The 27,870-nt window shown below is 40.0% G+C and overlaps 1 protein-coding gene across 7 annotated transcripts; it reads right to left on the reverse strand.

Annotated features, from left to right (window-relative positions):
• Positions 1-357: 357 nt before the first annotated feature.
• Positions 358-27,870, reverse strand: LOC114505005 (A-kinase anchor protein 17B). 7 transcript variants are annotated; one of them, XM_036016415.1, is made up of 7 exons: positions 24,317-24,385; positions 20,878-20,982; positions 16,775-16,873; positions 9,696-10,465; positions 8,519-8,649; positions 6,506-6,737; positions 358-4,921 (listed from the first exon to the last, which is right to left on the reverse strand). In XM_036016415.1, exons 4-7 carry the CDS (start codon positions 10,446-10,448, stop codon positions 3,293-3,295), a joined length of 2,745 nt encoding a protein of 914 aa, XP_035872308.1. In that variant the 5' UTR covers positions 10,449-10,465; positions 16,775-16,873; positions 20,878-20,982; positions 24,317-24,385; the 3' UTR covers positions 358-3,292. The 7 variants fall into 7 exon arrangements, with proteins under 7 accessions (XP_035872308.1, XP_035872310.1, XP_035872312.1 ...); XM_036016417.1 differs by having other exon boundaries at positions 20,878-20,979; positions 24,317-24,383; XM_036016419.1 differs by lacking the exon at positions 20,878-20,982.

The raw sequence follows: 27,870 nt of genomic DNA on the forward strand, positions 1-27,870 counted from the left end.
TTGCTATACATTTCATATCAAAATACAGTTAACTCATGAATGGACAAAGAGTGATTACTGAGGCCCCTAACTTCTCAGACTAGACTCCATACCCCACAGCCACACTTGTTTGGGGGCATTGCGTAACTTTAACACTTCCACCAAGGGCTGAAGGGATGAAATGAGCTACCGTGGAGTCCATTTCTTACTCTTCTTCCATAGCACTGATAAAACCTTGACTGAAGGGAGAAGAGTCAAAAAACCCCAAATCATGATTTCAACTTATCCAGAATAAAGCTGTGGTTCTGTCATCTCTGAGAGTCAAGTCCCATAAACTAGCATCATAAAGGGAAAAGTTGCAAAGAAACAACACATGTATATTTTCCAAGAAAATGTTATAGATATCAAACATTCCAGCCAATAGTATGGTGAATGAACCAAGACTCTTTTCACTATGACAATTTTATTTTTAATTTATCTAAAAATTAAATGTATTGTTTCTCTAACAACACAAATGAGAAAAAGGATCAGCAACATTAAGTGCAAGGCAGCATACTATAGGTAGAAACTTACCCCCCATCTTGGAATCATGAGCATTTATGTAAAAGTTAACATTTTTAAACTGTCTTGCAACAAATAAAAATACATTTATTTGGTTGTTATTTTCAAAACTACCAATGTGCATTCTACCTGAGAAATTCAAACAAATTGAACAAAAACACATGGACAAATTTTGAGCTTTCTTAAAACACTATCTGTGGCACGTACAAGGAAAAACATGAGAACACTTATTTAAAATGACAGTTTAAAGTTCAGGACTTACTTAATAGGACATAGAAAAAAGACATGGAAAAATACTTTTGCCACAGTTAATTAAATAATAGTGCAGGAAAGAACAATGTTAATTAATAGAAAGTGATAACAATATTTTCAATTCTATTTCATTCCTTGCTAAGCCATTCAGTTGAAAAGTTCAATGATTCTTTCTCATTTAAGCCCTACACAAAAAAAGAGGTTTACTGAAATCTAGAATGTGTTACCAGAAGACATAAAAATCCAAGATTGTATAGAAAGTAAGTATAAAAGCAGTATTTTTACTTTCTTTTAGGTCCCAGGGTGGTATGTAGCTAGCAAACAAAACAAAACAAGACAAAAACAGTACATAGACGAAACTTAGCACCAGTTATATTGTACAAAAAAAAATGCACATGTTGTTTTAGGCAATTTATTTTTTTATTATTTTATGTCTTTATGAGCAGCAAATTGTTTCTATGACTGAAATCCCAACAAAGAAAAAATTATCACATAACAAGAATTTGAGGGTTTTTTCAAAACAAGCACAGCTGCTTCCCATAACATTCTTTGCTTTAACGGCATGAAACACACAAAAAATAAGGAGGCAGAGTCCCAGTGGAGGAGAATAATGTCTAGTTTCTGATAGCTGTCTGACAAAATACAAGTTGTTAGTAGTTTAAAAAGCTGCTTGGACAACAGTACTTTGAACATTAATAGTCATTGCTAGTCTTGAGAAGAGAAAAGGCATTTGCCCGCATTAGCAATTTTTCAGATTTGACAAGCCAAACTTAGTTTTGATGGCAGTCACTGGCTTGAAAGTGGAACTGAAGACAAGAGAGCCAACAAATCGTTTGTTGGTTATTATCTTAATAGTAAACATAATCTGCTTTGTTACATTTATTTCTGAACTTTTGCATGTACTAGCATACGTCTGTTGAATATGATTAGAAGAGATCAATGAAACAAACAATGGCTCTTGCTTTAGATGAATTACAAGATTGTGTATCCCCCTCAGGTATCAGGTTGCTCAAGAGGCTGGTTATGAGCACTCATTGTGCCTCATCATTCTGGGCAACCACAGTGACTGGCATTCTACCTCAGCTTTACCAGCTGGTACTTTTCTATCATGTTAGGACTATTGGAAATAAATCATGGGATATGAAAATGTTCTTCCAATACTTCTGTGAATTAAAACCACCTTTTCCTGCTGCTGATTGTCTAATCCCATTGATGTCTTCCATTGATTGCCAAGTCAGGTATAGCTTTGTTAGGGAAAAAAGGTCATCTACTGCCCCTGAGGTCCTAAATCCAATATAAGGCAGAATTAATCAGCCAAGCTTTCAATAGAACATGCACTGAATTAAGACGAAGTCTTTACAAATCTATAAAATATTTCAATTTAAAAACATATTCAAGAAGTCCAAAACAAGTAAGTAAAAAGATAAAGTGTTTAAGAGTTTAGAAATCCTGCACATATACGACTTGCCCTGGCCAGAAAATTATGGGCATTGTCATCGACTCTTCCTAACCCCATGGCATTATTGAGTATTGAGGAGGCACTTGTTACTGTTTAATAAAAGTCATATTGGGGATATTCAGTGTTTTTTTACAAACTGATATCACCCAACCCTGAGTGAAAGGATTAGATAACCTGAAATGGAATACTGTCATCTCCTCTCTTCCCAAGTGCCGTTATTGGTGCCCAAGGATCTTTCAATGTTTCTTTTTGCAAATACCTCTGGTGTATCACTTCAATCCTATTGCCTTTCTAGGCTGGAATGACATGAGGTTCTTCAAAAAAACTCTGCTAATTGTCCACTGTCCCTCAAAGGGCCGTCTGAGCCTCTTTTAGATTCTCCTTCCAAGACTTTGTTTCTAAAAGGACAATTCCTTGAGTAGTATGAACATATTAATAAGATTAATTTCTTTCTAATGGATGCTCATGAAACCCTCTCATGTCATGAAGAAGTCTATGTTCTAGCCATTGTCTCGTTTCTTTTATCTATAGTTGTTTCTAGATAGATGAAAATGAGAAAATTTTGTTGTACATGGTGTTCTGACCAAATCAAAGAACATGTAAAAAGATCCTTATCCAATGTTGCCCTCTTTGAAAATAAATAGTGCTAAATGATGACCTTATGGACAGCTAAAGGGCAAAAGAGGCTTTATCTCAATACTTCTCAATGTTAATTTGCTCCTTCACTGGCACCAAATTATAGTTGCAGTTGAACTGTAGAAATGTTGGTTTTGGGATGAAGAACTTTTGCAAGTACATTGTTTTACTGAGCTTCAGAAACTGGATGTTTTGTATTCCTAAAGCTTGCCAATACACCTGTAGTGATTTTGACCTATATTTTATAGTTTGACAAGAGAAATAAGGTTTTTCATTTGACCTTGCTCAAGCTTTTAAATGTTGCTCTCTAGATCTTGTTGCTAACTACATAGCTATATTTAATTTTAAATGCTCTTCTTGCAAATTGTTTATTGTGAATAAGGGTGTTCCTGATCTAAGAGACCTTCAAAACATTTGAAAATATATAGAGCTAGTGTAGTTTTTTCCTAAAGTATAGCTTCCACAGTCAATGTGCTCCTGACTGTTACGTTTAATAGGATAGTTATCCAAAGTCGGCATGAAATCTGTGGAATTCGCATGTCTTTTGAACATTCTTACATCCTGGTTATATTCTGACTTCTGCAGAAACTCTCTTTGAGGAAAACACCTTGAACAGAAAGCATTAGCACATTGTGAGGATGTTGTTGGCACATAAAAGGGCCTGTAGTTAATTTTCTGATCAAATGTATTATCACTAAACTTACTCTTCTTTCTTGTGCTGTCATCTAACACGTCACTGGAACTGGATTTGTGGAAGTTGCCCTGATAAAACAAGTATTTGGGACCTGGCTTTTCCTCCTTTTTGCTGTTACTGTTCTTGGCTCGCATGGAATTGTTTTCATCCTCAAGCCACAAACATCTCTGTTCATACTTGGACCTCTTACTGGGTTTCCCAAGTTGGTATTCAGAGAATTTTTCCTCCCCAGAATGCTTCCACTTTGAATACAAGGTAGGCTGACTTGATCTAATTTGTTGATTGTAAGTGATGACTTCATCAGTATCAAGAGATCCTCCTTCTGGGGTACTTTCATATGTGGCCACAGATTTCTCTTTCTCTTCTTTGTTTATGGAAAGGGTTTCACTGAACCATTCAGAATCACTACTAATTTCCTCTAAGAAATCTGTGAACTCCAGCTTTAAGTTTTCTGACCTTTTGAATGACGAAACTTGACTTTGACTTCCGAATTTGGAATCTCTGACCTGGTAAGCATAGGTCTTTTCCAACAGATAGCCCTTTCCATCAGTTGGGGTCAGTTGATCATGAGCTTCACTGACTGTATCCTTGTAATGATTTTTAAACTCCTTAGAACATTCTTTGGCATAATCGACTTTTGCTCTTTTTTGTGGTTTATGCGCAAGATCCCGAGTATGACTATTTGCCCAGTAATCATCTTCTTGAACCTGTTCTCTCCTTTGCAGCTTTTGTGTTTGGCTCAACGTGGTTGAGTGACAATTACACTTTCTCAAATTGACTTGAAATCCATTTCCCTTAGCATAAACAGACCTCTTCCACTGACATGTGCTTGTTGGGTGACTTGGTTCTAGGCAGATAGAGGGATATTCTGGAATCTGATAATAATGGTTTAATGAAAAGTCAATAAAGTCATATGTTTCATAGATTTTATCTTTTCTGTCATGGTCTCTCTCAGAAAAATTGGAATGATAGTATTCATTAGAATTGAGGTGGTCTTCTTTCTCAAGAGGTTGATCTTTAATTAATGAAATTTGCGAGGTTTTCTGGTCAGAGACACTGTGATTGTATTCATTGGTTAATGATTTTCCCGTTTTCTCTTTTCTAACTGAATATTCTCTTTTTTTCCTCCAGTGGTAGTGGGAAGATTTATGTAACTGAGTTCTTTTCTTTTTTTTTGGTTTTCGTTCATTGGTAACTCGATATCTGGGCATTTCCTCCTGATTTTGAAGATATTGAATATTTAACTCTTCTTTCTTCAGAGTTTCCAATGTGTTCCCCAGACCATACTTAGCTTTACAGCCTGCAAGTTCTACCTCCTGTGGGTTAAACTGTGTGGATTCCTTAAAAAAAAAAAAAAGGTTAAAATCTGACATAAAAAACTAAACAGATTAAAAACTTCAAAGAATACTGTGATTTCTGACATTGTTGTAAGAGGTTTCTAATAACACACAGCATAGATTCAAATTAGGAAGAATATTGCACTGAGGAAACAGAAGATACAAAACTAAATGTCTCCATCTAATATGAGCTGCTTTTACTAGGTCTGTGCCCATCCTTATGTTACAAGGCACCATGGTTTACATACCTTCAAAGCACATGACCCTTTTTTCATTTTTTCACAAACTGGGGACATGAAGAAGAATAAGAAATGGTCTATAGCCCTCTCAGAAAACTCTAAAACAAGAAAAGACTGGAGGGTAAAATGTGGGTTTGCAAAACAGTCAACTGGCTTAAAAGATAACTCGTCTTTTTGTTTTTCATTCTGGCTTTTCTACCTACGGATCGCAGGTCAGGGTGTCTCTGCCCACCCTCAGTCAGAGACAACACAGCAAGTAAAAATGGCAGTGGTTCTGTCTGTGATGCTATATGTTCTACACAACCACAGGGCAGGTGAAAAGTGTTGCTCACAGTCCCACCCTGATGGAAGAGTTTGAAACATACTTCTATTGACACATGGTGCAAATCAGGGTACAGTGCTTACCCATTACCTGTGGTTAGAATGTGGAGACTGTGTAATCAATATAAGGTATCAATGGGACCAAGAATTAAACATCACACATATTTAAATAGATAAATTCTTTAAAAGGAGTCACCCTTGATAATCATTAAACTAAAAAAGATCCAGGTAGCCTTATTATAAATGAAAATGTAATATTTTTCTGATCCCGATTTCACTGTTTGTCCACACTAATGAGAAAAAGACTGAGACTACAAATACACATTAAATGAGCTCTGTCTACTAATGCCATTTACTCTTTGTACAGCATTTAAAAAACACTGAATGTGGATTTTTAAGTGATCAGTTTGAAAGCCTTTCTGACCTTTACTCGGGAACATCTGCTGAGTCTGGTTATCTTTAGGAGGTCAGTAAGTGGGGTAAAAAGGACTTCTAAAATTGGAACTTTCCAAACAAAACAATTGCTTTGCAATGTGAAAAATTCCTTAGCAAATACTCAAAGACTAGACTAATGTGAGCTTGCTACACAAAGTTTTCTGTTCAAACCTCTTCCTTCTTATTCAAATCTGATGCAGAAAAATGGACAACTAATCATAATGGAAGACTACAAAACTAACACCCACACTATCCATTTCTTCCTCCTGGTATTTTTCTGTTACATCCATTGGGAATTTAGAAAAGTAGATATGCTAGCCATAATGCCCTAGGTAAAACCAGCCTGAAGTTTAGCAGCACAAAGTTTGTGAGACAGATGGCAAAAGTGAGACATAAGTCCTTGAGAAAATTTGGGTACCTGTAATGTAAACCCACAATTGGGGTTATTAGAGATCAATGAGCCTATTGAAAATAAACCCCAATGAATGCAATGTGTCTTCCATAGAATCGATTTTAAATAGGTGACTGCTTAACTGAAACGGTTGTGTCTCAGAAAGAAACTGAACAATGAACAAATGGGAAAGAGCCTTACTGCAATTTTCCTCAGGAGCACCAGTAGCAACCAAACGGCCTCCACCCGCCTCTGAGCCAGAAGAAACTTCCTCTCCTCCCACTCCTCTGAAGAGTTGGACTCCCGAGTTGCCTCAGCTTTGGCTCTGTCCCGCTTCCTTTGCCGATGTCTGTCCCTTTCCTTCAGGGCTTGCCTCCTGACCCTGGCCTTCTTCCTCTTTTCCTGGGCTTTCCTCTCCTCCTCCTTTCTTTTTCTGGACAATGATTAAAGGTCAACCATTCAGAAGGTATTTATTCAGCATTTGCTCTATACCCCACTCTTTCACCACTGTGGGTGGGGAGAGTCAGAAGACAACATGGACAAACAATAGATTATTGAGGTTTCCAGGAATCTTTCACTGGTCACCCCAAGGCCTGACAGAGACAACTCAGGATAAAAAACACTGTGACATGTCCATCAAAGGAGAAAGACACATGATTCAGTTGATCAGTTAGAAGCATGTACAGGAAACCTTACACAGAGAATTTCAAAAAAAGACTACAGAGTTCAAAGGAGGGGCCTCTAGCCCCCACTTTCTCAAACCACAAGCAGGGACTACTGGAGCTGCTTTCACAGTGATGATTTCAGTTTTTCTTGAGATCAAAACCTTCCATGAGCTGGTTTCACGTAGGCAAATAAAGGTTAAGTCAAGGCACTCAGAAAATCTTAAGTGTGAGAATTGCTCCTTTGTACATATCATACAACACAGTACTCCATCATAAAAACATGCTGGCTTAGAAGAATATGGGCTTTTTCTTTACTGCTGTTTTCTGAAAATTTAAACTGTTTTGGTTAAGCCTTTATGGAAACATGGAAAGACCAAAAAGGGAAAATTATCTGAGTAAGAACTTAGCCAAAAGTCAGAGGATTATCTCAACTGCATGTTCAGCCCAGAAACTTGAGGAGGGGGAATAGTTACATGGACTAGGCATAACTTCTGGCCAAGTTTCGCAGACATGACCTCAAGTAATTCCTATCACCTTACCAGCTAAAGAAGTGAGAGGCAAAACAAGGAAGAATACTCTTTACCTCTCTTCTTGAATGGCTGTAATTTACATGAAAAGTTGGAAGAATAAACATGCAAGTGGAGGGGCCAGGAGGTAAAACTGGTTTTCAGAACCCTGAAGGCCCATTTGTACCTTCTTGGAAAACCTTTGACAATCCAATAGCCTTTTCTAGTCTCAAGCCCCTAAATTGGGAAACAATGATACGCTCAAAGAAATAAAGGTGCAATCTCACCCTGGCTGGCATAGCTCAGTGGATTGAGCACAGGCTGCGAACCAAAGTGTTGCAGGTTCAATTCCCAGTCAGTGCACATGCCTGGGTTGCAGGCCACGGCCCCCAGCAACCGCACATTGATGTTTCTCTCTCTCTTTCTTTGTCCCTCCCTTCCCTCTCTAAAAAATGGATACATAAAATCTTTAAAAATATAAAGGTGGAGTCTCTTTAAATTCACAGAAAGAATTTAGGCCAAGAAAAATAGTCCCAAAAAATCAGTCCATGCTTTCTTGCCTATCAGTTAGTTTTGAATATTGACCAACCTATGGAAGAAAACCTTCTCTAGAACTGAAAAGAGGGTTTAATAAAAACATTTTACATTGGCAGGCTATGTAAAAGTTGGCAAGTTTTAAGTAAATGGGTAAATTTTAAACATTTGGGAGGCTAGAATTTTCAATATAAAAGTTCCTGGTCCTTTTTTTAAATCACTTTCTACACAACTTAATCTGGCTAGTACCATTAGTTTTCATTACTTGTTCTCCCTAACAAGGACACTTTCTTTTAAAGTCTCTTGTTTTCAACTGTTTTTTGTCATTTTGGTTTTGTAACAGCACAGTTGAAAGACTTTCAGGCTTTCAGGGAGTTCTCCAATCTGTACCAATTCCTGCCCTCCTCCCCACCTCCACGCAATCTATCAAGTGTAGCCATTCACTCAGAGGGATAAATCCATAAATCAAAAGTTAAAAAAACCCCTCTTATTAAAGTTGGTCTCCTTACCTTTCAGCTTCTTCTTCTTCTCTCTTCTTTTCTTTTCTTCTTTCTTCCTCCAGTTCTTGTAATTTTAGCTTTTCTTGATTTCTCCTCCTTATAGCTCCTTCACTGAAGTGTTTGGTTGTATCAAACGTAACCTGCCCCCAGATATTTCAGTTTCATTAGACAAGTTTGCCAGTGTGTCTCAGGCCAGAGAAATAAAACTAACATGGGCACAGTCAATTCAAAACCAAGTAAATGAAAAATGTTCTCCCTTTATCCCAGTACCCATACTGTTCAACTGCTTCTCAGTAGCTTCCAAACAGTCCTGTGGGCTTCAGAAATTTCTTTGACAGAACCTTGAGGAGCTTACATCACAGTCATAGGTGACATCACAATGCCATTACAGGCACAGGTTCTGATAGGTGCAAGCTGGGCAGTGGTATATGGGTGGCCATTATAGTGTATGCCATATCTTTTGCCTGACTGAATAGCTTATACTTTTAAAATTACATTTTAACATAAGTAGCTCCACACATAACACACATGCACACTCGTACATAGGAAGCTACTAAAGCTAAAAGTCCAAGTTCATGCTAAAGATTAATTTAGAGAGAAAGGGAGGTTTAACAGCATCTTTTCCTCTGCTGGACTAAGATTTCAAGGAGATGACTACACAGCCTGACATCAGTGAGGTGACATGACTGCATAGACAAGCTGATTTTGAAAGGGAAGAATCCAAGTTTGTGGGGGATTATGTTTGAGCAATTTACCTGACAGATACCATGAAAATACAAGTTGTGATCCCAATAGTAAAGAGAAAGTAAATTGTTTTCTTTGTGATTTCAAACTGCATGTATTCCTCTATCTCAGCAACTTGTCAAGTAGAATAAGCACATGAGGTACTTCCACAAGAGCTACGAAGCATTCTTTCACACCCTCAAGAATTTAGGGCAGAGCCCCAGATTATAACAACAATTACTTTAAAACCCCAGCTGGCAGCATGCTGCCAGCAAAAGAATATTCAAATCAGGATTATTTTCCTCCCTAAACATACATTTATTAATGACAAACACAAATCTTTACATGAGCTATTGATCAGAGCCTAGTGGTGTCTAAGGAAATTTATTCTAGATGCTTCCTTCTAGCTTTTACTTAGGACCACCTGAACAGTGGGAAATAAAAGAAACTGGCTACTTCTTACCTTAATGTTACATGCCAGAGCTTTTCCATCATCCCCTTTAAGCATCAGCTTCATCCCTCGAAGGGACTCCATGGCTTTTATAAAGTCTGTTGACTCCTGGTACTGTATAAAGGCCTCAAATGTCTGCAAGCCGAAGCTAAAACCCCCAAAGCTTCCACCAGTCATCACCTCTCTGTAGGGGTCAAGCATAGGGATATCCACATTCTTGATCTTCCCAAAACTTTCAAAGACCACCCGAAGAATCTCTTCACATGGCTTCTCCCCACTGGAACCTTTAGGTGCAAACCACTTACAGGGCAAGCCTTGGAAATGTATGGAATGTGGGCTCTTATTGCAGTCTAGCTCATCGGCCCCATCACTTGATGGGGCCTCCTGTTTCTGGGGTAAGTGCTCCCACTCTCCCTGGGCATCTGTTGCCACTACTTTTAAGTCTGTTTTCAAACCATTTAGCTTGATGATCTTCCCATGTAATTTTGCCTTCAGGATCTGAACCAAACTTTGAGTTTCAGCTTCCCCCTCAAATCGGATGAAGTTCTTTGTACTCTTGGAGAGCCGAACTGTGGTGAACTGATCAGGGCAAATCAGGCTCTTCAGCTGGTCAAGAACTTCCCAGTTCGAGAAAGGCCTCATAGGTTCAGTACTCTCTGGGAGCAGCACATTGATCATCAGTTTTGCTATGGGCTTGAGGTAGAGGTGCTGAGCTGCACAGAGCTCTCTTGCCTCAGAGTTATCATATACCACTGTGACTGTCATTGTATCCTCAGGAAACCCTGGGGGGTGAAAAGGAACATTTTTAAACAAATGTAGCAAAACAGAAATTTGGACTTTGGTACTAGCATTTGCTGGACTTAGGTCAAATTGGGAGGAAAAAATACACTATAGGGAGACTTAAGACAATAGCTTAACCCTGGCTGGTGTAGCTCAGTAGGTTGAGTGTCTTCCCACAAACCGAAAGGTTGCTGGTTAGATTCCCAGTCAGGGCACATGCCTGGGTTGCAGGCCAGGTCCCAGGTTGGGGGCACACGGGAGGCAATCAATCCATGTATCTCTCGCACATGGATGTTTCTCTACTTCTTTCTTACTCCCTTCCCCTCTCCCTAAAAATAAATAAATAAAATCTTTAAAAAGACAATACCTTATATTTGTTTAATGCATTTCAGATGTTTCAAAGATTTTCCATATACTCTCTTGGTTTCAACTCTAAAATAGAAATAATAGGATTTCAGGGAGGATGAAATAGGTGAGTACATGTGAAATTCTTAGGATAGTGCCTGGCAGACAGGAAGTTCTCAATATAAGATATGACTATTATTCTACTTTATCTCATTTGATTCATGAAACAACCTGTGAGTAGGTATTTTCATGCCTATTTTACTGACAGGGAAAGCCAGATGGATTCAGGAAAATTAAACAAGTTGCCCATACATTGAGAACCTAAGATTCCATATCTCCAATCTAATATAGAATAGAACTCAAATACAAAGTCCCATAAAACCTGCTGGAGTTGGCAGAGAAACAGGGTAAGAGTAAAACACATGAAGCACATTCTTGAACATGTACCCAGCTGATTGTTCTAACCCATGAACCTAATTTAGCAACCTTTGTCCAGGTTGGTTTCTAAGTCCTACGTGCACATACTGATTCTTACTTCTCCAGTCTACTGATTTTAACTAAATTGAACCTTTTCTAAGAAGTGTCAAAGTCAATTTGTTCTCTACTTTGGAACTAGAAAATCCCCCAAACATGAGTGCTTGCTGTCATTTCATATTAACAAAATCTTTTAAGCCATCCCAAGGTAAATAATATACACTAATACTGGGACTTAGGAATTTCTGCTTCTTTTCTTTTAAAGTATATTTTTACAGATTATGCTATCACAGTTGTCCCATTTTTTCTCCCCTTCATTCCCCTCCACCCTTCACCCCGCTCTCATCAGCATTCCCTCCCACCCCATAGTTCATGTCCATGGGTCATACATATAAGTTCTTTGGCTTCTCCATTCCCTATACTATTCTTAACCTCCCCTGTCTATTTTGTACCTACCATTTATGCTTCTTATTCCCTGTACCCTTTCCCCCATTCTCCCCCTCCCCTTCCCCACCAATAACCATCCATGTGATCTCCATTTCTGTGATTCTGTTCCTGTTTTAGTTGTTTGCTTAGTTTGTTTTTAACTAAGTTAAGAAGGAGGTAGAGGTAGACACACTTCACCTCCTTGTGCAATTACAAAAAGGAATTACAACTAAATCTCAAAACAACACCCAGAACTGTCAGAAAATTGAACTGTATGGAAGTCCAACAACCAAGGATTTATTAATTTTTTAAAAGATTTTTAAAATTAAGATTTTATTTATTTATTTTTAGAGAGGGAAGGGAGGGAGAAAGAGAGAGAGAAAGAAACATCAATGTGGGGTTGCTGAGGGCCGTGGCCTGCAACCCAGGCATGTGCCCTGACTGGGAATCGAACCCGCGATGCTTTGGTTCGCAGCCCACGCTCAATCCACTGAGCTACGCCAGCCAGGGCAACAACCAAGGATTTAAAGAAGCAACATTCATCCAGATGGGTAGGAGGGGTGGAAATGTGGAGACGGTGTAAAGAGGTGAGGACATGGGTATGGTGTAAAGAGGTGGCTGCAGGAGCAGAAGGGACATGGGCAGTCCTATATTCATGTGTGGTCGATAAAAATTGGGAGGGATACCATGGGCGCAAGCAATCTCAGCCCCAGGTCAGACTACACAGCCCAGGGTTCTAGCACATGGAAGATAAATCCCCATAACTTCTGGCTTTAAAAACAGGTGGCGGTTGTTGGGGCAGCAGACAAAACTACTATATTTTCAGAAAACTTCACTTAAAGGGCCAGCATGGCCTTAAAATGTATGCAAACCCACTCACTCTGGGATTCAACACCAGGGCAACAGCTGGAAGGTGCCAGTCGCACATAGGGAGTGGGTGAAGTGGCTGGAAATGGGGCAAGTGCTGGGCAAACCCTCAGAAGCCAGGTAGCTGCAAAGTCCCCTCTCTGAGCTGTCTTCCCCACAGAGCCACAAAGTAGTGAAGTCGGTTATCCCACCCTGGTGATTACCTAAGGCTCTGCCCTACACAATTTACAGGTGCCTTTTCTACAATAGGCCATGCTACTAAGACAGGGAGTCAAAGCAGCTCTACCTAATACACAAAAATAAACACAGGGAGGCTGCCAAATTGAGAAGACAAAGAAATATGGCCTAAATGAAAGAACAGATGAAAACTCCAGAAAAATAACTGAGTGAAACAGAGATAGCCAACCCATCAGATGCAGAGTTCAAAACACTGGTGATCAGGATGGTCAGATAGCTCATTGAGTATGGCAAAAGTATAAGGGAAGAAATGGAAGCTACACTAAGTAAAATAAAGGAAAATCTATGGGGAGCCAACAGTGAAGGGAAGGAAGCCAGGAATTCAAATCAATGATTTGGAACATAAAGAAGAAATAAACAGTCAACCACAACAGAACGAAGAAATGAGTTAAAAAAAAAAAAAAAAAAAAAAAAAAAAAAAACCGGAGATAATAAGAAGCCTCTGGGACAACTCCAAAAGTGCCAACATCTGAATCACAGGGATGACAGAAGAAGAAGAGGAACAGCAAGAAATTGAATTTATTTGAAAAAATAATGAAGTAAAATTTTCCTAATTTGACAAAGGAAATAGACATACACATCCAGGAAGCCTAAAGAGTCCCAAACAAGTTGGACCCAAGGAGGGCCTCAGCAAGACACATCATAATTAAAATATCAAAGGTTAAAGATAAAGAGATAATCTAACCCCCTGGCTGGCATAGCTCAGTGGATTGAGCGCGGGCTGGGAACCAAAGTGTCCCAGGTTCGATTCCCAGCAAAGGTACATTCCTGGGTTGCAGGCCATAACCCCCAGCAACCGCACATTGATGTTTCTCTCTCTCTCTCTCTCTCCCTCTCTCTCTCTCTCTCTCTCTCTCTCTATCTATCTCCCTCCCTTCCCTCCCTAAAAAAATTAATAAATAAATAATAAATAAAATAAAATCTTAAAAAAAAGAGATAATCTAGAAAGCAGCAAGAGAAAATCAAAGAGCTACAAAGGAGTTCCCATAAGACTATTAGCCAATTTCTCAAAAGAAATTTTGCAGGCTAGGAGGGACTGGAAAGAAGTATTCAAAATGATGAAAAGGAAGGCCCTACAATGAAAATTACTCTATCCAGCAAAGCTATTATTTAGAATGGAAGGGCAGATAAAATGCTTCCCAGATAAGGTCAAGGTAAAGGAGTTCATCATCACTAAGTCCTTCTCATATGAAATGTTAAAGGGACTTATCTAAGAAGAAGAAGGTGATCAATACTATGTCCAGTAAAATGACAACAAACTCACAACTATCAACTATTAAATACAAAAACAAAAACAAAGTAAGCAAACAACTAGAACAGAAACAGAATCACAGAAATGGAGATCTCACTAGGGTTACCAGTGGGGAGGGAGAGGGGAGAGAATGGGGGAAAAGGTACAGGGAATAAGAAGCATAAATGGTAGGCACAAAATAGACAGGGGGAGGTTAAGAATAGTATAGGGAATGGAGAAGCCAAAGAACTTATATGTATGACCCATGGACATGAACTAACGGGTGAATTGCTGGAGGGAGGGGGGTACGGGGCACAGGGGGGCAAAGGGGAAAAACTGGGACAACTGTAATAGTATAATCAATGAAATATACTTAAAAATAAAATAAAGTTATGCTCAATATAAATTGATTTCATTTTGCCCTGGCTGGTGTGGCTCAGTGTATTGAGCACCAGCCTGCAAACTGAAGAGATGCCAGATCAATTCCTGATTAGGGAACCTGCCTGGGTGGCAGGCCAGGGCCCTGGTTGGAGGCGTGCAAAAGGCAGCTGATAGATGTCTCTCTCACACATGAATGTTTCTCTCCCTCTCTTTGCCCCTCCCTAAAAAAGAAAAATAATTTTACAAAAAACTTCAATTTCTTATTCTACTTAAGATTAAATTCACAAAGACTACTGAAAATCAACTTTTTGAGATTAAAGATATGCCTTATATCCTTCACAAGCTTGGCTTCTACACAATAGAACAAGTTTCTGTATTTTAGCCAGCTCTCTCTGCTTTCCTGAAGTGTATAAATGAAGTTCTTGTCAAATGTGTACAGAAATGAGTCAAATACCATTTTACACTGTTTGACATACTACTGTATTTTTTTAAGATTTTATTTTATTGCCCTGGCTGGCGTAGCTCAGTGGATTAAGTGTGGGCTGCGAACCAAAGTGTCCCAGGTTCGATTCCCAGCCAGGGTACATGCCTGGGTTGCAGGCCATAACCCCCAGCAACCGCACATTGATGTTTCTCTCTCTCTCTATCTCCCTCCCTTCCCTCTCTAAAAATAAATAAATAAAATCTTTTAAAAAAAGATTTTGTTTTATTTATTTTTAGACAGAGGGGAAGGGAGGGAGAAAGAGAGGGGGAAAATATCAATGTGTGGCTGCCTCTCATGCAGCCCAAACTGGGGACCTGGCCTGCAACCCAGGCATGTGCCCTGACTGGGAATCAAACCAGTGACCCTTTGGTTCTCAGGCTGGTGCTCACTCCACTGAGCCACCCCAATCAGGGCTACTACAGTATTTTTTTAACATTAAAAGTTTACTATCATTTCCATTTCACATGGAAGCAAAAATAAGTAGTAATTCTACAGCAAAGGTCACAACTTAATGACTACATGAACAACAAGATGGTCTCAGTGGGCAAAAACTGCTGACAGAGACTGAGGGACATGTTGCATCTAAAGGGGGATTGCTCCTCAGCTCTAGCTGCAATGAGGGAAGGAGGGCCTAGTGTGGCCACATAGTCCTATTATTTCAGAGAAGACGGAGATAAGTGTCTTTGAGTGAAATTGGATTTTGAGATGTTAGCAATCAACACAATTTAAGAGCACTGTGAAGTGTGAATAAACATATCTGCAGGCCTCATTGGCTTGCCAGTCCATAACTTTGGCTTTATAATTTATGTTTTCACAGTCATTTCTCCAGTGAGAGGACTCTATACCTCGATTAGAAAATGTTATTTTCTGACTTTCCCAAGAGGACCAAATTGTTTTTAAAAACAAAAAAGCTGGCCTCCCTTAAAATCCTCAACTCAAATTCCTCATTCCCAAAAGCAGCAACAACAAAATAAATATTTGTTCTTCTGATATCTTCCCCAGTCGTTCATGCGCTTCAGATCTTAAAATTAAATGTTTATATCAATATTTCATCTTAAAATACTCTTCTAGAATAAAGAACTAATTTTCTCATTTAAAAAAAAAAATTGCCGAGGACCTAGTATGTACTAAGAAGTAAGTTTTTTACATATGCCGTGGCTTCAATACTATAGCAATGTCATTGGCAACTTCTGCCAGGTCACTAAACATCAACTTGACAGTACCTGATGTATAGGTGCACAGTAGTGATAATTCCCATTGCAGTGCTTTTGACTTAAGACCTCAGGCCCAAAACAAACGAAAAAATGAAGAAGGTATGGGTGAGGGAGGTGGAGAGAAGTAGGAGAGAACAAAGAAGAAAAGAAGGAAGAAAGGGAAGGGGAGGGAGAAGATAGGGTAGATCTGTGGTTACTGATAGGGAAGGGTACCCATGGTATTTTTAGAGGGAAAAAATTTTGCATAATAATAATGTGTAATATGATCTTGCTCTTGTAAATGTAATGTAATAAATATAAGCAATATAAAACACATGAGGGGGACCAAGGCTTTTCCATCCCAAAATGTGCCAATTGGGATACTGATTTTAAGCTGGTTATTCAAAAATGAAAGACTCAGAAAGAACCTTTGACCCTCCCCCGCTTACCTGTCTATAGAAATGGAGATAGAAAATCATGCTTAAAGGAAGGGAGCATCACCTTAACATCATAATATAAACTAAATGTGGCAGACAAGGAGAATTCTAGCAAAGCCTGTTTGGTAGACTCTCCTCTGTGTATTGTTTCTGAGTGGCCCAGCAAGAATTTGTTTACCACATATTTGCTCTTTGTCTACCTGTAAATTGCCTACTTTTCCTTTGAAGTGCCATACCTCTGTTTTGCTCCCCTTCTTTGTCCAAAAAAACATGTTAACTTCAACTGCCCAATGTGTCTTGTGGTCTCGTAGCTTATGAGGGCCCCCAATGTAAATCTGTAATTAAATTTGGATATTTTCTCCTGTTAATCTGTCTCATGTTAATTTCATGATTAACCCAGCTAGAAGAACTTAGAAAGTGGGAGGAAAATTATTTTTGAACCCCCGTACATGTGTGCACACATGCACACATAGGCACCCCTCTACATGCAAAGTCTGGAAAGATGTACATCAAATTGTCAACAATATTTCCCTTGGGAAATGGAATGGAAGTATAGGAGAGGAATGGACTTTCCCATTTAACCTTGAACACATCTCGTTTCTTCAGTTTTTGAATGTTTACAATAAACATGTTAATTTTGTATTAATTTCTTCTATTGAAAAGAGTTAACTCACATAATAGCAAACTATTAAAAGGAAGCAATTCACAACTGCTAGTATAGACTTGCACAAAAAAGGATCAAAACTGAGTAACACAATAGCAACTCCCTCAACCATTAGATATCTCCTCTATCTGCCATCATTGTAAATGCTGAGAGGAATCTGAACCCACACCCACAGATTGTGTGAGTCACGACTGAACCCTGTGAGATTTGAATAGGATTTTCAATAACAAAAGAGCAGTTGGCCAGTTTAACACTAGATGCATGAAGTTATTTTTAAGAACTGCTTAATTGAAACACAATTGATATATGGTCACATAAAGTGTACATGTACCAAAAATGTACATTTTGATGAATTTTGACATATGTATACACACATATGAAACCATCACCACAGTGAAGATAATGAAAATGCTCATCACCCCCAAAAGTTTTCCTCATGCCTCTTTGTAATCCTTCTCCCACTCTCAGCAACCACTGATCTGGCTACAGAATGTTTAAGTCATAGCTGATTTATCTTACAGTAAAAACAGGCAGATGTTTCTGGAAATACTCAGTGACATCCAATACCCAACTTTAACATATGCTTTATTCTAAATAAGGATCCTTTCTCAACTCCAAGTTCCAGTGTGCTAGTCCTTGAATGTAGTTAAAGCTGCATAGGGCCCTACTTTGCTCTTGAAAATAGATCTAAAAAGGTAGGTGCTCTTATCCCCACACAATCCCTGTCTTTAACCTCATTTGAACAAAATAAACATATTTTTAAATGATCTTTTTAAAGTTAGCTATATTATTTAGTAGATACATATACCAAAAGAGGTGGAATCACTGACATCAAGTTATTATGCTATGACTTAAAACTGATCCCTTAGTACAACCTAATTAACCCTCTAAATTCCCTTTTAATATGTCTGTGCTTCAGTTGAGAAAAATGGGAGGATTTATTAAACATTTCCCCATCATTTTCACCAGTCATTGTCATATGCATTGATTATTCAACAAAGGTTTAAGAGCCTAGTATAAACCAAGCCCTGATGGCAAAGAATGCCAAAAGCCAAAGTTATAGCCTCCGTATATTATCAAAAACTTAAATGTTATTTATTATTTTTTAAAATATTTTATTTATTCATTTTTAGATAGAGGGGAAGGGAGAGAGAAAGAGAGGGAGAGAGACATCAATGTGTGGTTGCCTCTCGTGCGCCCGCTACTTGGAGACCTGGCCCACAACCCAGGCACGTCCCCTGACTGGGAATTGAACAGGTGACCCTTTGGTTTGCAGGCTGGCACTCAATCCACTGAGCCACACCAGCCAGGGCCAAAAACTTAAATTTTAACTATTCCTCTGGTCTATTATGTTCTGTGACCTCCCCAATCCCCTACCACCATATATATACATCTTTCTTCTCACCTGATTAAAACAACACTATTGAAATCGCTTATTCTTTAATATCTTTGCAGAGGCAAATGAAAGTTTCTCCAACCTTAAAAAATTATAGGTATTCAATAATGTTTACAGTGCGCATTCCAGCAGTATCTTGTGTACAAAGCTTTACGAAAACATTTCACTCAACATGCTCCCCATGCCAGAACTTTTCTAACAGATTTTCAGGGAATATGTCTGCTTTCTCTAGTCATCTCTCTACCTCATCTTGTTTGCCTCTATACCTAGTAGCAGAGCTGACTTCAATAACAGTAGAATAAGAGACGAGAGAAAATGAAACAGTCTTGAGATGTTCTCATAAGCCTAAAATGGTTGTTTTAAGCTGAAGTAAAAATTCAACACATTCTGTAGAGTCTGCATCCAAGGTCACTCCAATATCTTCTTTCATTTCAGAAGATATTACAGAGATTCCTGATATATCTGTTTGTTTTTTACTATCAGAAATATAACTTTAAAACTTTAAAAATATTTGAGTTGTAAGTAAAATACCCACCATTCATTCTCCCTTTTTCTCACTTTCATAAATATGTGTTGTCAGAGTGCTAGCAAGGACACTTGAATAAGGCCCTTTTTAAAAAATAGTGAAAAACATAGGACCACCTGCACAACTCAAGATCATCTTTCAAAGTATTTCTTTGCTAACTTTCTTTTTCTCCAGGCCTTTGAACCTTAAAATTAGTCATTGTGTAAGCATTTAAGATGTACAAAATTATATCAACATATTTTTATAGTTAGTGGGGCAGTCAAGGTGTATTTGGGTCAAATCAACCTAGCCAATTGTCAAATTCTTTGCTAGTACAGAATCCTAAGAAGTCTTGACCAAACAGAACTATTCTCTGGCTCTTCAGTTAACAGGTCTTGGATAAACATTCACGTGTTCCAACACACCATTAACCTGAAAAACAATTTTAAAACTGAGGCTGACCATATACTCTGATCTTGAAAAAAATTGAAATCACATTGTTAAAATGAGTGGCCCTCTCAGTATTGTGATAATATGATATAGTGGAGATAGGACCCACCATATGACTCATTTCCCTAATTAAGATGGTCCTAAAGGGTTTATTGGGGCACTGTGGGTTTTGGAAACAGAAAGCAAGGGACCTTTGGAGATCTGCAGCCATTTAGCAATGATGAATTTGTGACCATGAAATATGAGCATCCTAGTGAGAACAAACCTCTTCTACCACTGTCCAAAGAAAACCTGCTCTAAAGTAGCATATAGAATGGGAAATTTTGATCTTGAAATTCAGAAAACCAGAATCATGTTAATTCATCTCTGGGCAACTTTATTTTCAGTTTCACTTCCCTATTTTAAAAGATAATACTAATGTTTCCTTTATTGATAATGTTTGTGAAAGTTAAGTGTTTCTGAGGTTAATAAAAATAGCCCTGACTGGTGTGGCTCAGTGTATTGAGTGTAGGACTGCAAAGTAAAAGGTCTCCAATTCAATTCCCAGTCAGGGCACATGCTTGAGTTGCTGGCCAGGACCCCAGTAGGGGGTGCGCGAGAGGCAACCACACATTGACATTTTTCTCCCTCTCTTTCTCTCTAGACCCTTCCCCTCTTTCTAAAAAATAAACAAAACCTTTAAAATGCTTAAAAAATAAAGTAACCTAAAGAAAGGTGTTAGGCCTTTCTGTACAAATGCACTTACATAAGTTTGCTGGTGAGTATGGGAGTCACTCCATGATGGCAAGGGAGGAAGCAATTTTTAAAATATACACAGGGCAGTTGCAGACCTGGCTGACTAACCTTTTGGGGGTTTTTTGCCCTTTTGTTAGCACCAGGGGGACGTTTATTGTGGAATATGTCTCTTCAGACATTTCCAACCAAGAATATCAATTTATAACTTGGATTAATTTACTAGAGTATTACTGAAGTAGACTCATTGTTTTCTCTTCTTCACATTAAAAACACAAAAGCTATCAGGGATTTAGGAATGTGGCTGACTATATTCCATACTTTTGGTTCTGTCACTCAAGAGTCAGAATGTAATTTGTGGGAAAGGCATATCATGAAGTCATCAGTGTTACTTCTGTTTTATCTTCCCAATCTGAAAATTACCAGCAAACTTCCTGCTCACAAGTCGCCACCTGCAGGGCAAAAGCAGCTATTACATGGGGCCATGCTTGGCACTACTAAGTTTCTGAGAGCAGTATTTCCCAAGCTTTTTAAAATCTCAAGGTAAACTTATTTGAATACAAGTCCTGCAGAATAGGATATTACCCAATACCTTATGGCAAAAACGTGGTCAAGGGAGGAAAGACTGGAGAAGTCACAATTCATGTCAACTCTTCATGGTGGACTGCTGTCATGGCATCTTGGCAAGAGAACACTACTAGAGAAAAGAGTAACAAAGTCAAAAGTGGATTAAATGCAATAAATAAGAAAAAATAAAGAGAATGTAGAATGAAGAGCTAGGATATGTAGGTATGTGTGTATGACTTTTTTTTCTTTTTATTGATTCTAGAGGCAGGGAAGGGAGAGAAGAAGGAGAGAAACATCGATGTGAGAAAGAAACATCCATCAGTTGCTTTTTGTACATGCCCCTACAGGGGACTGAACCCGCAACCCAGGCATGTGCTCTGACCTGGAATTGAACTGGTGACCGTTCAGTTTGCAGGACATCGTCCAACCAAGCTATACTGGCCAGGGTTGTGTATATGATTGAGGTTTTTTGAAAGATTTTATTTATTTATATCTAGAGAAGGGAAGGGAGGGAGAAAGAGTGGGAGAGAAACATCAATGTGTAGTTGTCACTCGCTTGCCCCCCGCTGGGGACCTGGCCTGCAACCCAGGCATGTGGCCTGACTGGGAATTGAACTGATGATCCCTTGGTTTGTAGGCTGGCGCTCAATCTACTGAGCTATACCAGCCAAAGCTGTATATGATTGTTGATGGACAGTATTTTGTAATTTTGTGTCACTTTTGGAAACAATAATCTTTTTATTTGTCAAACATCTTTTTCAATACTTTCCATGTGCAGGCAGGTACTGAGGGAGATCTGGGAATACTGGGAGTTAAAGGATGGTATATTCTCTTAAGATAAAGAAATACCAATACAATGTAATTATCCTGCTTAGAGGAATGCCTGTGATGAAGTCGGGACAAAACAGAGGTCCATCTAGAGGGGTCAAGGAAGCTTTTCTTACCAAGTTCTTGAGCTGAGGTTTGGAACGTGATTTTGTTGAACTAGTGGTGAATGAATCGGTGTGTTTAAGGGCATGGGGAATATTGTGTTTCTGGATTCAGAATTGTAAGAAATAGCCTTTTAAAGTCAGAATTGGAAAACAGGATTAACCTGAAAAAGAGGATACATTACTGTGAAAATGTACTGGTGCCTACCTATTCAAAGTGTACTGTGTATGTAGCCTTTACTTGTAAGTCTATAGAAATAGTCTGTCTAGAGGTTGGTGTGTTCCATATAGTCCACTATAGACATCTAGAGCAATTATTTTCTTCCCTGATCTGAGCCAAAGGAGAACTCTCAATCAGTGCACCTCTAGCCCCAGGGACAGCTCTAGTATTGAAACAGAACTGAGGCACTGGTAGAGAATAACTTTGAAGATGAATAGGATAATGTCACTGAATTGGAATGTGAACTCCCATTATGGGTGTATAGTTCATGATTTGGTTTTGTACCTGTTTGATAAATTCAGATATTGATATCGTGAATACATTTCTCATTTTTCATGACTATAACAAATTTCTGTAGAAATTCTATAGAGAGAGAATGCTACAGAAACTCTGTAGAGTTACTGTATACTTGGTTAGATATTCCATCTTCATGGGAATTTGCATTTTCTGATTACTTTTTAAAGGTTTATTTTATTCTCATTCAAGAGAGAGAAGGGGGAGAGAGAGAGAGAAACATCAACGCATGTGTTCCAAAAGGGGATTGAGCCCACAACCTGGGCATGTGCCCTGACTGGGAATTGAACCACCGTCCCTTTCAGATACTATGGGAGGATGCTCCAATCAACAGAGCCATGTTGGCCAGGGCTCCAATTCTTTATTTTGAAAGAGCACTTGACTCTTTCCAAAAGAGTACCACTACTGCTCTATACTAGTAAAAGAAAGGGTACCACTATGAAAATCTTTGTCCAGATTTAAAACAAAAACAATTTCTAGCCCCTGTTGGGTGGCTTAGTTAGTTGGAGAATCACCTTGTACACCAAAAGGTTACGAGGTTGTGATTCAATTCCCACTTAGGACACATACCTAGGTTGCAGGTTCAATCCCAGGTCAGGATGCATACAGGAAAAAACTGATCGATATCTCTGTCTGTTTCTCTCTCCTCTTCCTTCTCTCTAAAATCAATAAACATATCCCTGGGTGAGGATTAAAAAATGATTTCCATGTCAACATATATTACCACGTCAAAGGGTAGGAATAAGTTCACATGGCTTATTACATATTATCAAATTATTCTCCTGAAGGATTCAGTCAACTTCTCACGGTATCAGCAGTATTAACATGCCCGATTCCCATGCAGCCTGTGCACCCCTGCTGACATTGGATCACTATCATTTCTATTTCTGCTACTTTTATTCGTACATAATGGCAACTTAAAGTGACTTTAATTTGCACTTAATTTTCATATAGGGTGAAGTTCCAGCCAACCATTACATTAATATTCAACTGCTTCTTCAACGTCGCCAAGCAGAATGTTTCATTCACACCTCAACCTAACAAGTGCAACAGAACTCTTGGAAGTCACCCAGTGATTCCCATCTCCCCAACAGACCCACCCACCCTCCACCCATGTGCTCAAGCTTAAAGCCAGGAGTTTTGCTCCCTTCCCCGAGAGTCAATCCTTCAGCAAGTCCATTTGACTCCACCTTTATCACACATTCCAAATCCACCTCCATCTTCACTGCTACTCTCTAGCTCTAAGCCACCATCATCTCTAACCTGGATTACTGCAACAGCTTCCCACACTACTCTTTCTTGTTCCATCCTTGCCCACAGAGAATCCATGCTACACAACAGCTAAAATGCTTTTTTATTTAAGCCTTAATTCGGATTGTGTCACTCCTCTGTTCAAAAGCCTCCAGTGGCTTCCCACCATGCTTTGAACAAAATCTAAACTGCTTATTCTCAAAATGTGGTCCCCCACCCATCTCTTTCAACTCATTTGGCTCCTTACTGCCCTGTTCTGTCCATCCCAGTCATACTGGCCTTTTTACTGTTCTTTAAAGGTATCACTCCTCAGGGCCTTTGCACTTGCGGTTCCTTCCAGCTGAAGTGCTCTCTCCTTCAAGATTTTCTCATGGCCGGTTCCTTCTCATGTTTCACAGGTGGCCCAGAGAAGTCTTCCCTGAACACTCTCTTAAACAGCACTGCTTCCACCCTTGCCATGTTGTATGTTGCAGCATATCAGCCCATTTCACTTTCACCATAACAACGAAATGATCAAATTAACATGGGTACTGGTTAATGTCTTTTATCTCTGTCCTCTCTACCTCCAGCCTGAAAATTCCATCAGGGCAGGAACTGCATCTGCCTCGTTTACCGTTTTATCTTCAGAGCCTAGAACATAGTAGTGAAAATAGTAATAAAAGAACATAAAGATGAATTGTACAATGCTAATGCAGGCTTCTTTGTCCTTTCAGGCTCCTAGAGCTATCAACATTAATCAGTGAATTTGTAGATCAATCAGGTGTACGTACTAAGTATCTACTCAGTGTAAGACTCTTCAGGGGGTACAATGATGAGTCACTCTCAAAGAACTGAGACCAGAAAGAGAAAGAAATTAAGACAATTAACTGGAATCTGAGGAAATAAATGGTGAATGCCATCAGAAGCATAGGATACTGTGAGCCATAGAAAATTGATAATGATTTTAACACTCCACATGAAAAGAGTACTGGAATTTTTGGGAATATGCTTCAGTAGTTTTCAATGTGCCAGTAGTGCTCCTTCAAGAGTCTGCAGACATGCACAAAGAGAGCTGGTTGTAGTTGTCGCAATAACTGGTATAGGGGGGTATTGCTGCCATTTGGTGGGCAGATGGCCAGAGATGCTAAATGACCTATATCACAAGTCACATCTGCATGATGAAGAACTCCACCCCAAAGACCAATATAGAAATTCCTTTTCCCTGTCCATCTAGAACATATGGAGAAACTTCCAGTTTAACCTTTTTTAACAGGCTACTTTTTAGGTAGTCATTTCTGAGTTGTTTTCTTTCTCTGAACTGTTACCATTTTGACCCACATACTATACACACCAAGTATTCAGCAGAAAGAAAAACTGAGTCCAAATGAAGGTTAAAGGAGAACAGCAAAGCTTGCCAGAATGCCTCTTTGGGACCCAAGCACAGCAGGCCTCAAAACCCCAGTACAGAGGACAGGTACCACTTATGGATAATGCTCAGTCCTTGGCCATCAGCCCTTCCCAAGTGATACCCACAGCATCTTGTGCAAAGATTATTCACATTTCAGAGTCAGTTCTATCACATTACCAACAATTCCCTAATTACAAAGTAAGACAAGAAGCTAATCTGGAATTAGAATCCTTGCAAGTGGGGTCTTGTTTCCCTAGAGTAGGGGTCTGGAGCCTACAGGGTCAGGTAGGTCTCAAGACTGTGGGGCCATGACCTTAGCTCAGACACTAACTAAATCGGGTCAATAGTATACAGCTCTACTTTCCACAGGTGAAATACAGACCAGGCCTTCTGGCACTTCAAGAGAAGGTGGAAATCCTGATTTTTTAAAACAAGTGTCTTTTGGTTTTTCAATGTTGACCCCTAATTGAATGGCTTTTTAAAACACTGTGCAGGCTGAAGCACACTCATCCAAGGCTGAACTTGATTCAGGGCCCCTCCCACCTCTTTTACGAAACCTTCTCTGCAACAATAAATAGTAAAATGCTTTCAAGTTCAAGAGCTGATGTCAAGCAGATCTAGGTTCAAGTCCCACCTCTGCCATTGACTAGCGAGGTGATTTATCTAACTTCTTTGAGCTTCAGAAGATGATAATAGGGCCTACCTTATAGAATTTTTGAGAACTTAAGGGAAATGATGCAAGTAAAGTACTTAAACCCCAATAAGTGTTCAATTAATGTGAGCTTTGTTATTACTCTGGTTGAGTTTTCTTTCCTCCTGTAAGCGGGTCAGCCCTTTACTGTCTTTTCTGAGCAAAGCGTGACTGGATTCCATGCGGTCCATGTTTGCTCAGACTGGGCCCCAGGCACTAGTCTACATCAGCCCCCAGCTTGGCTTTAAAGCTTCTTAAAGATCCAGGAGCATGTTGGATATAACATAGTATTCATATAGACCCAAGTGGACACTAAATCAGAGTTGCACACATACCACCACCCTGCCTCTGAAACAACTCAGCAAAAGTCCCTCTTCCTAGCAAAGGCAGGAATGCATGCTGGGAAGATAAACATGTGGCAAATGTCTGTGGCAGAGAGCTACTTCAAAATTCAAAGGGAATCTCTTTCTCTCTCTCCCTCTCTCCCTCCCACACCACCACCACCACCATTATCTCCACATTTTCAAACCTCTGTGCCTCACCTTTCCTTCTGATGCTGGAAATGACACATGAAACCAGTAAAAGGTCACTGTCTTCACACAAGTGTATGATAGGGAATGCAGATAAATGGGTCAACTGCAGGTGTGATCTTTGGCTTGGACTATATGGAAAGTGCATGACCCACCAGAGCTAAGATGGACTCTGCTGGCACAGTCCCCCAAATGTTAACTCCACCTCAAGTCAGCCCCACCCATCATCTGATAGGCACAGCTGGGATCCCTTGGGCACCAGTGCCAGCATCCCTATTCCCTTTGTCACGTCTTCTCTGTGCTTAACAACAATCAGAGTAAAAATACTTTCATGCAAGTTACTCCCTGCTTCAAGTTACCCCATGTTTTGAGTGATTCCCTCCCTCCCGAACAAAGCACAGGAAAAAAGTGTGACTACTGGAATGCCTTATTCTTTTAAAAGCGAACAGAAAAACCCCCCAGAAATTGAGAGGGCCAACTATGTTGTCCTATGGAGTGGTTTTCTCTACCTGCTGTGCTGCATAAATTTACAGTGTCAACAGCATAAAATTACAAAGTTAGATCAGAGGTAGGCAGGAAAACAGTACAAAATGAACATGATAGTTGAGACCTCATTCCCAATCTGAAAAAGAAAGAGAAAATGAAAAGGCCCAAAGGGTAACCAGTCTCTCATGCTAGAACCCGGTTTTCCAATACCGTCACTTCTTGGAGTTAGCAGCATTGCAAAGTTCTCCCGTAGTTGTGGGCTTTAAATAGAACTGCAAAAAGCAGTAGCCCAAATGTAAAGAAGATGCGTGCCCCAAGTACTCCACGATTCTTCCGCATGCAGGGATGGCAGTTTCTCCTACAGTGTGGGCCTCTCCAACTTGCTTCTTCCCCTAGCTCCACTGCCCACCTGCAACCCAAGTCAGGACCCCAGGTCATGGGTGAAACGTGCTCCCTTAATCAGATGGGAAAAGGTCTGACTGCACCTGTACCGGAAACCTCAAGCTGAGCCTCTTGACATGTTGCTGTAGTCAAGGTCCCCGTAGCAGAGCGCACCCCCCCACCCCCATCTCTGGCTTGTGGATCAAACAGGAGAGGGCACCTTCAGTTCCCACAAAGGGCATACCACTGCCAGTATACCCCAGGTGGGTGCCCTGAGTGACCTCGGCTGGAGCAGCAGCCTAAGCACCCCCTAGTACAGCACCAGGGCCAGAGGAGGTGAGGCAAGGTCTAGGATGAAGGGAGAGAACCAGGTAAAGAACCTGGCCACATCTCTGGAGAACCTGACTCTGCAGGGGCAGGCAGGGTGGCCCGGGTCTCCTGCACATCTCCTCCCTAATCCCCGCCGAAAGGTCCAGAATAGCCCTGTCTGCAAGGCCCCACAGCTCCGGTAGGCCAGGGCGGCCGGCCGGAGGGGGAAGTAGCCGCTTTCTCTGCAAGCAGAGCTGAAGGCATTTACCGGGAGCCTCAGAAGCCACTGCATTTCCGCTCAGGTTACCACTAGAGTAGCAGGTTTGCCGCCGCCGCCCCTTTCCCGCCGCCGCAGTTGCACCGGCAATGCTCCCCTCTGCTCGGTGAGACTATGGCCAGCTAGGCGAGCTGTTGAATGACACAAACGTTCCCATTGCATGCAAGTCAGCAACGCAAGCGCGCACCCTGGTGCCAACGCCCTGTGCACCCCTCACCCAGCTGAGGCCCCGCACAGGCTGCTCCCCCTCGCTGCCAACCTTC

This window comes from Phyllostomus discolor, chromosome X, assembly GCF_004126475.2.
Source record: "Phyllostomus discolor isolate MPI-MPIP mPhyDis1 chromosome X, mPhyDis1.pri.v3, whole genome shotgun sequence".
NCBI classification, from domain to species: Eukaryota; Metazoa; Chordata; class Mammalia; order Chiroptera; family Phyllostomidae; genus Phyllostomus; species Phyllostomus discolor.

Excerpts from the sequence above, each read along its gene's own strand:
- LOC114505005 (XM_028522856.2), bottom strand. The coding sequence starts at position 10,448 with ATGACAGTCACAGTGGTATATGATAACTCTGAGGCAAGAGAGCTCTGT. Across the intron at positions 8,650-9,695 it reads CTCTGGCATGTAACATTAAG|GTTACGTTTGATACAACCAA; the intron begins GTAAGAAGTAGC and ends ATCTGGGGGCAG. Across the intron at positions 6,738-8,518 it reads GAAGAAGAAGAAGCTGAAAG|AAAAAGAAAGGAGGAGGAGA; the intron begins GTAAGGAGACCA and ends ATCATTGTCCAG.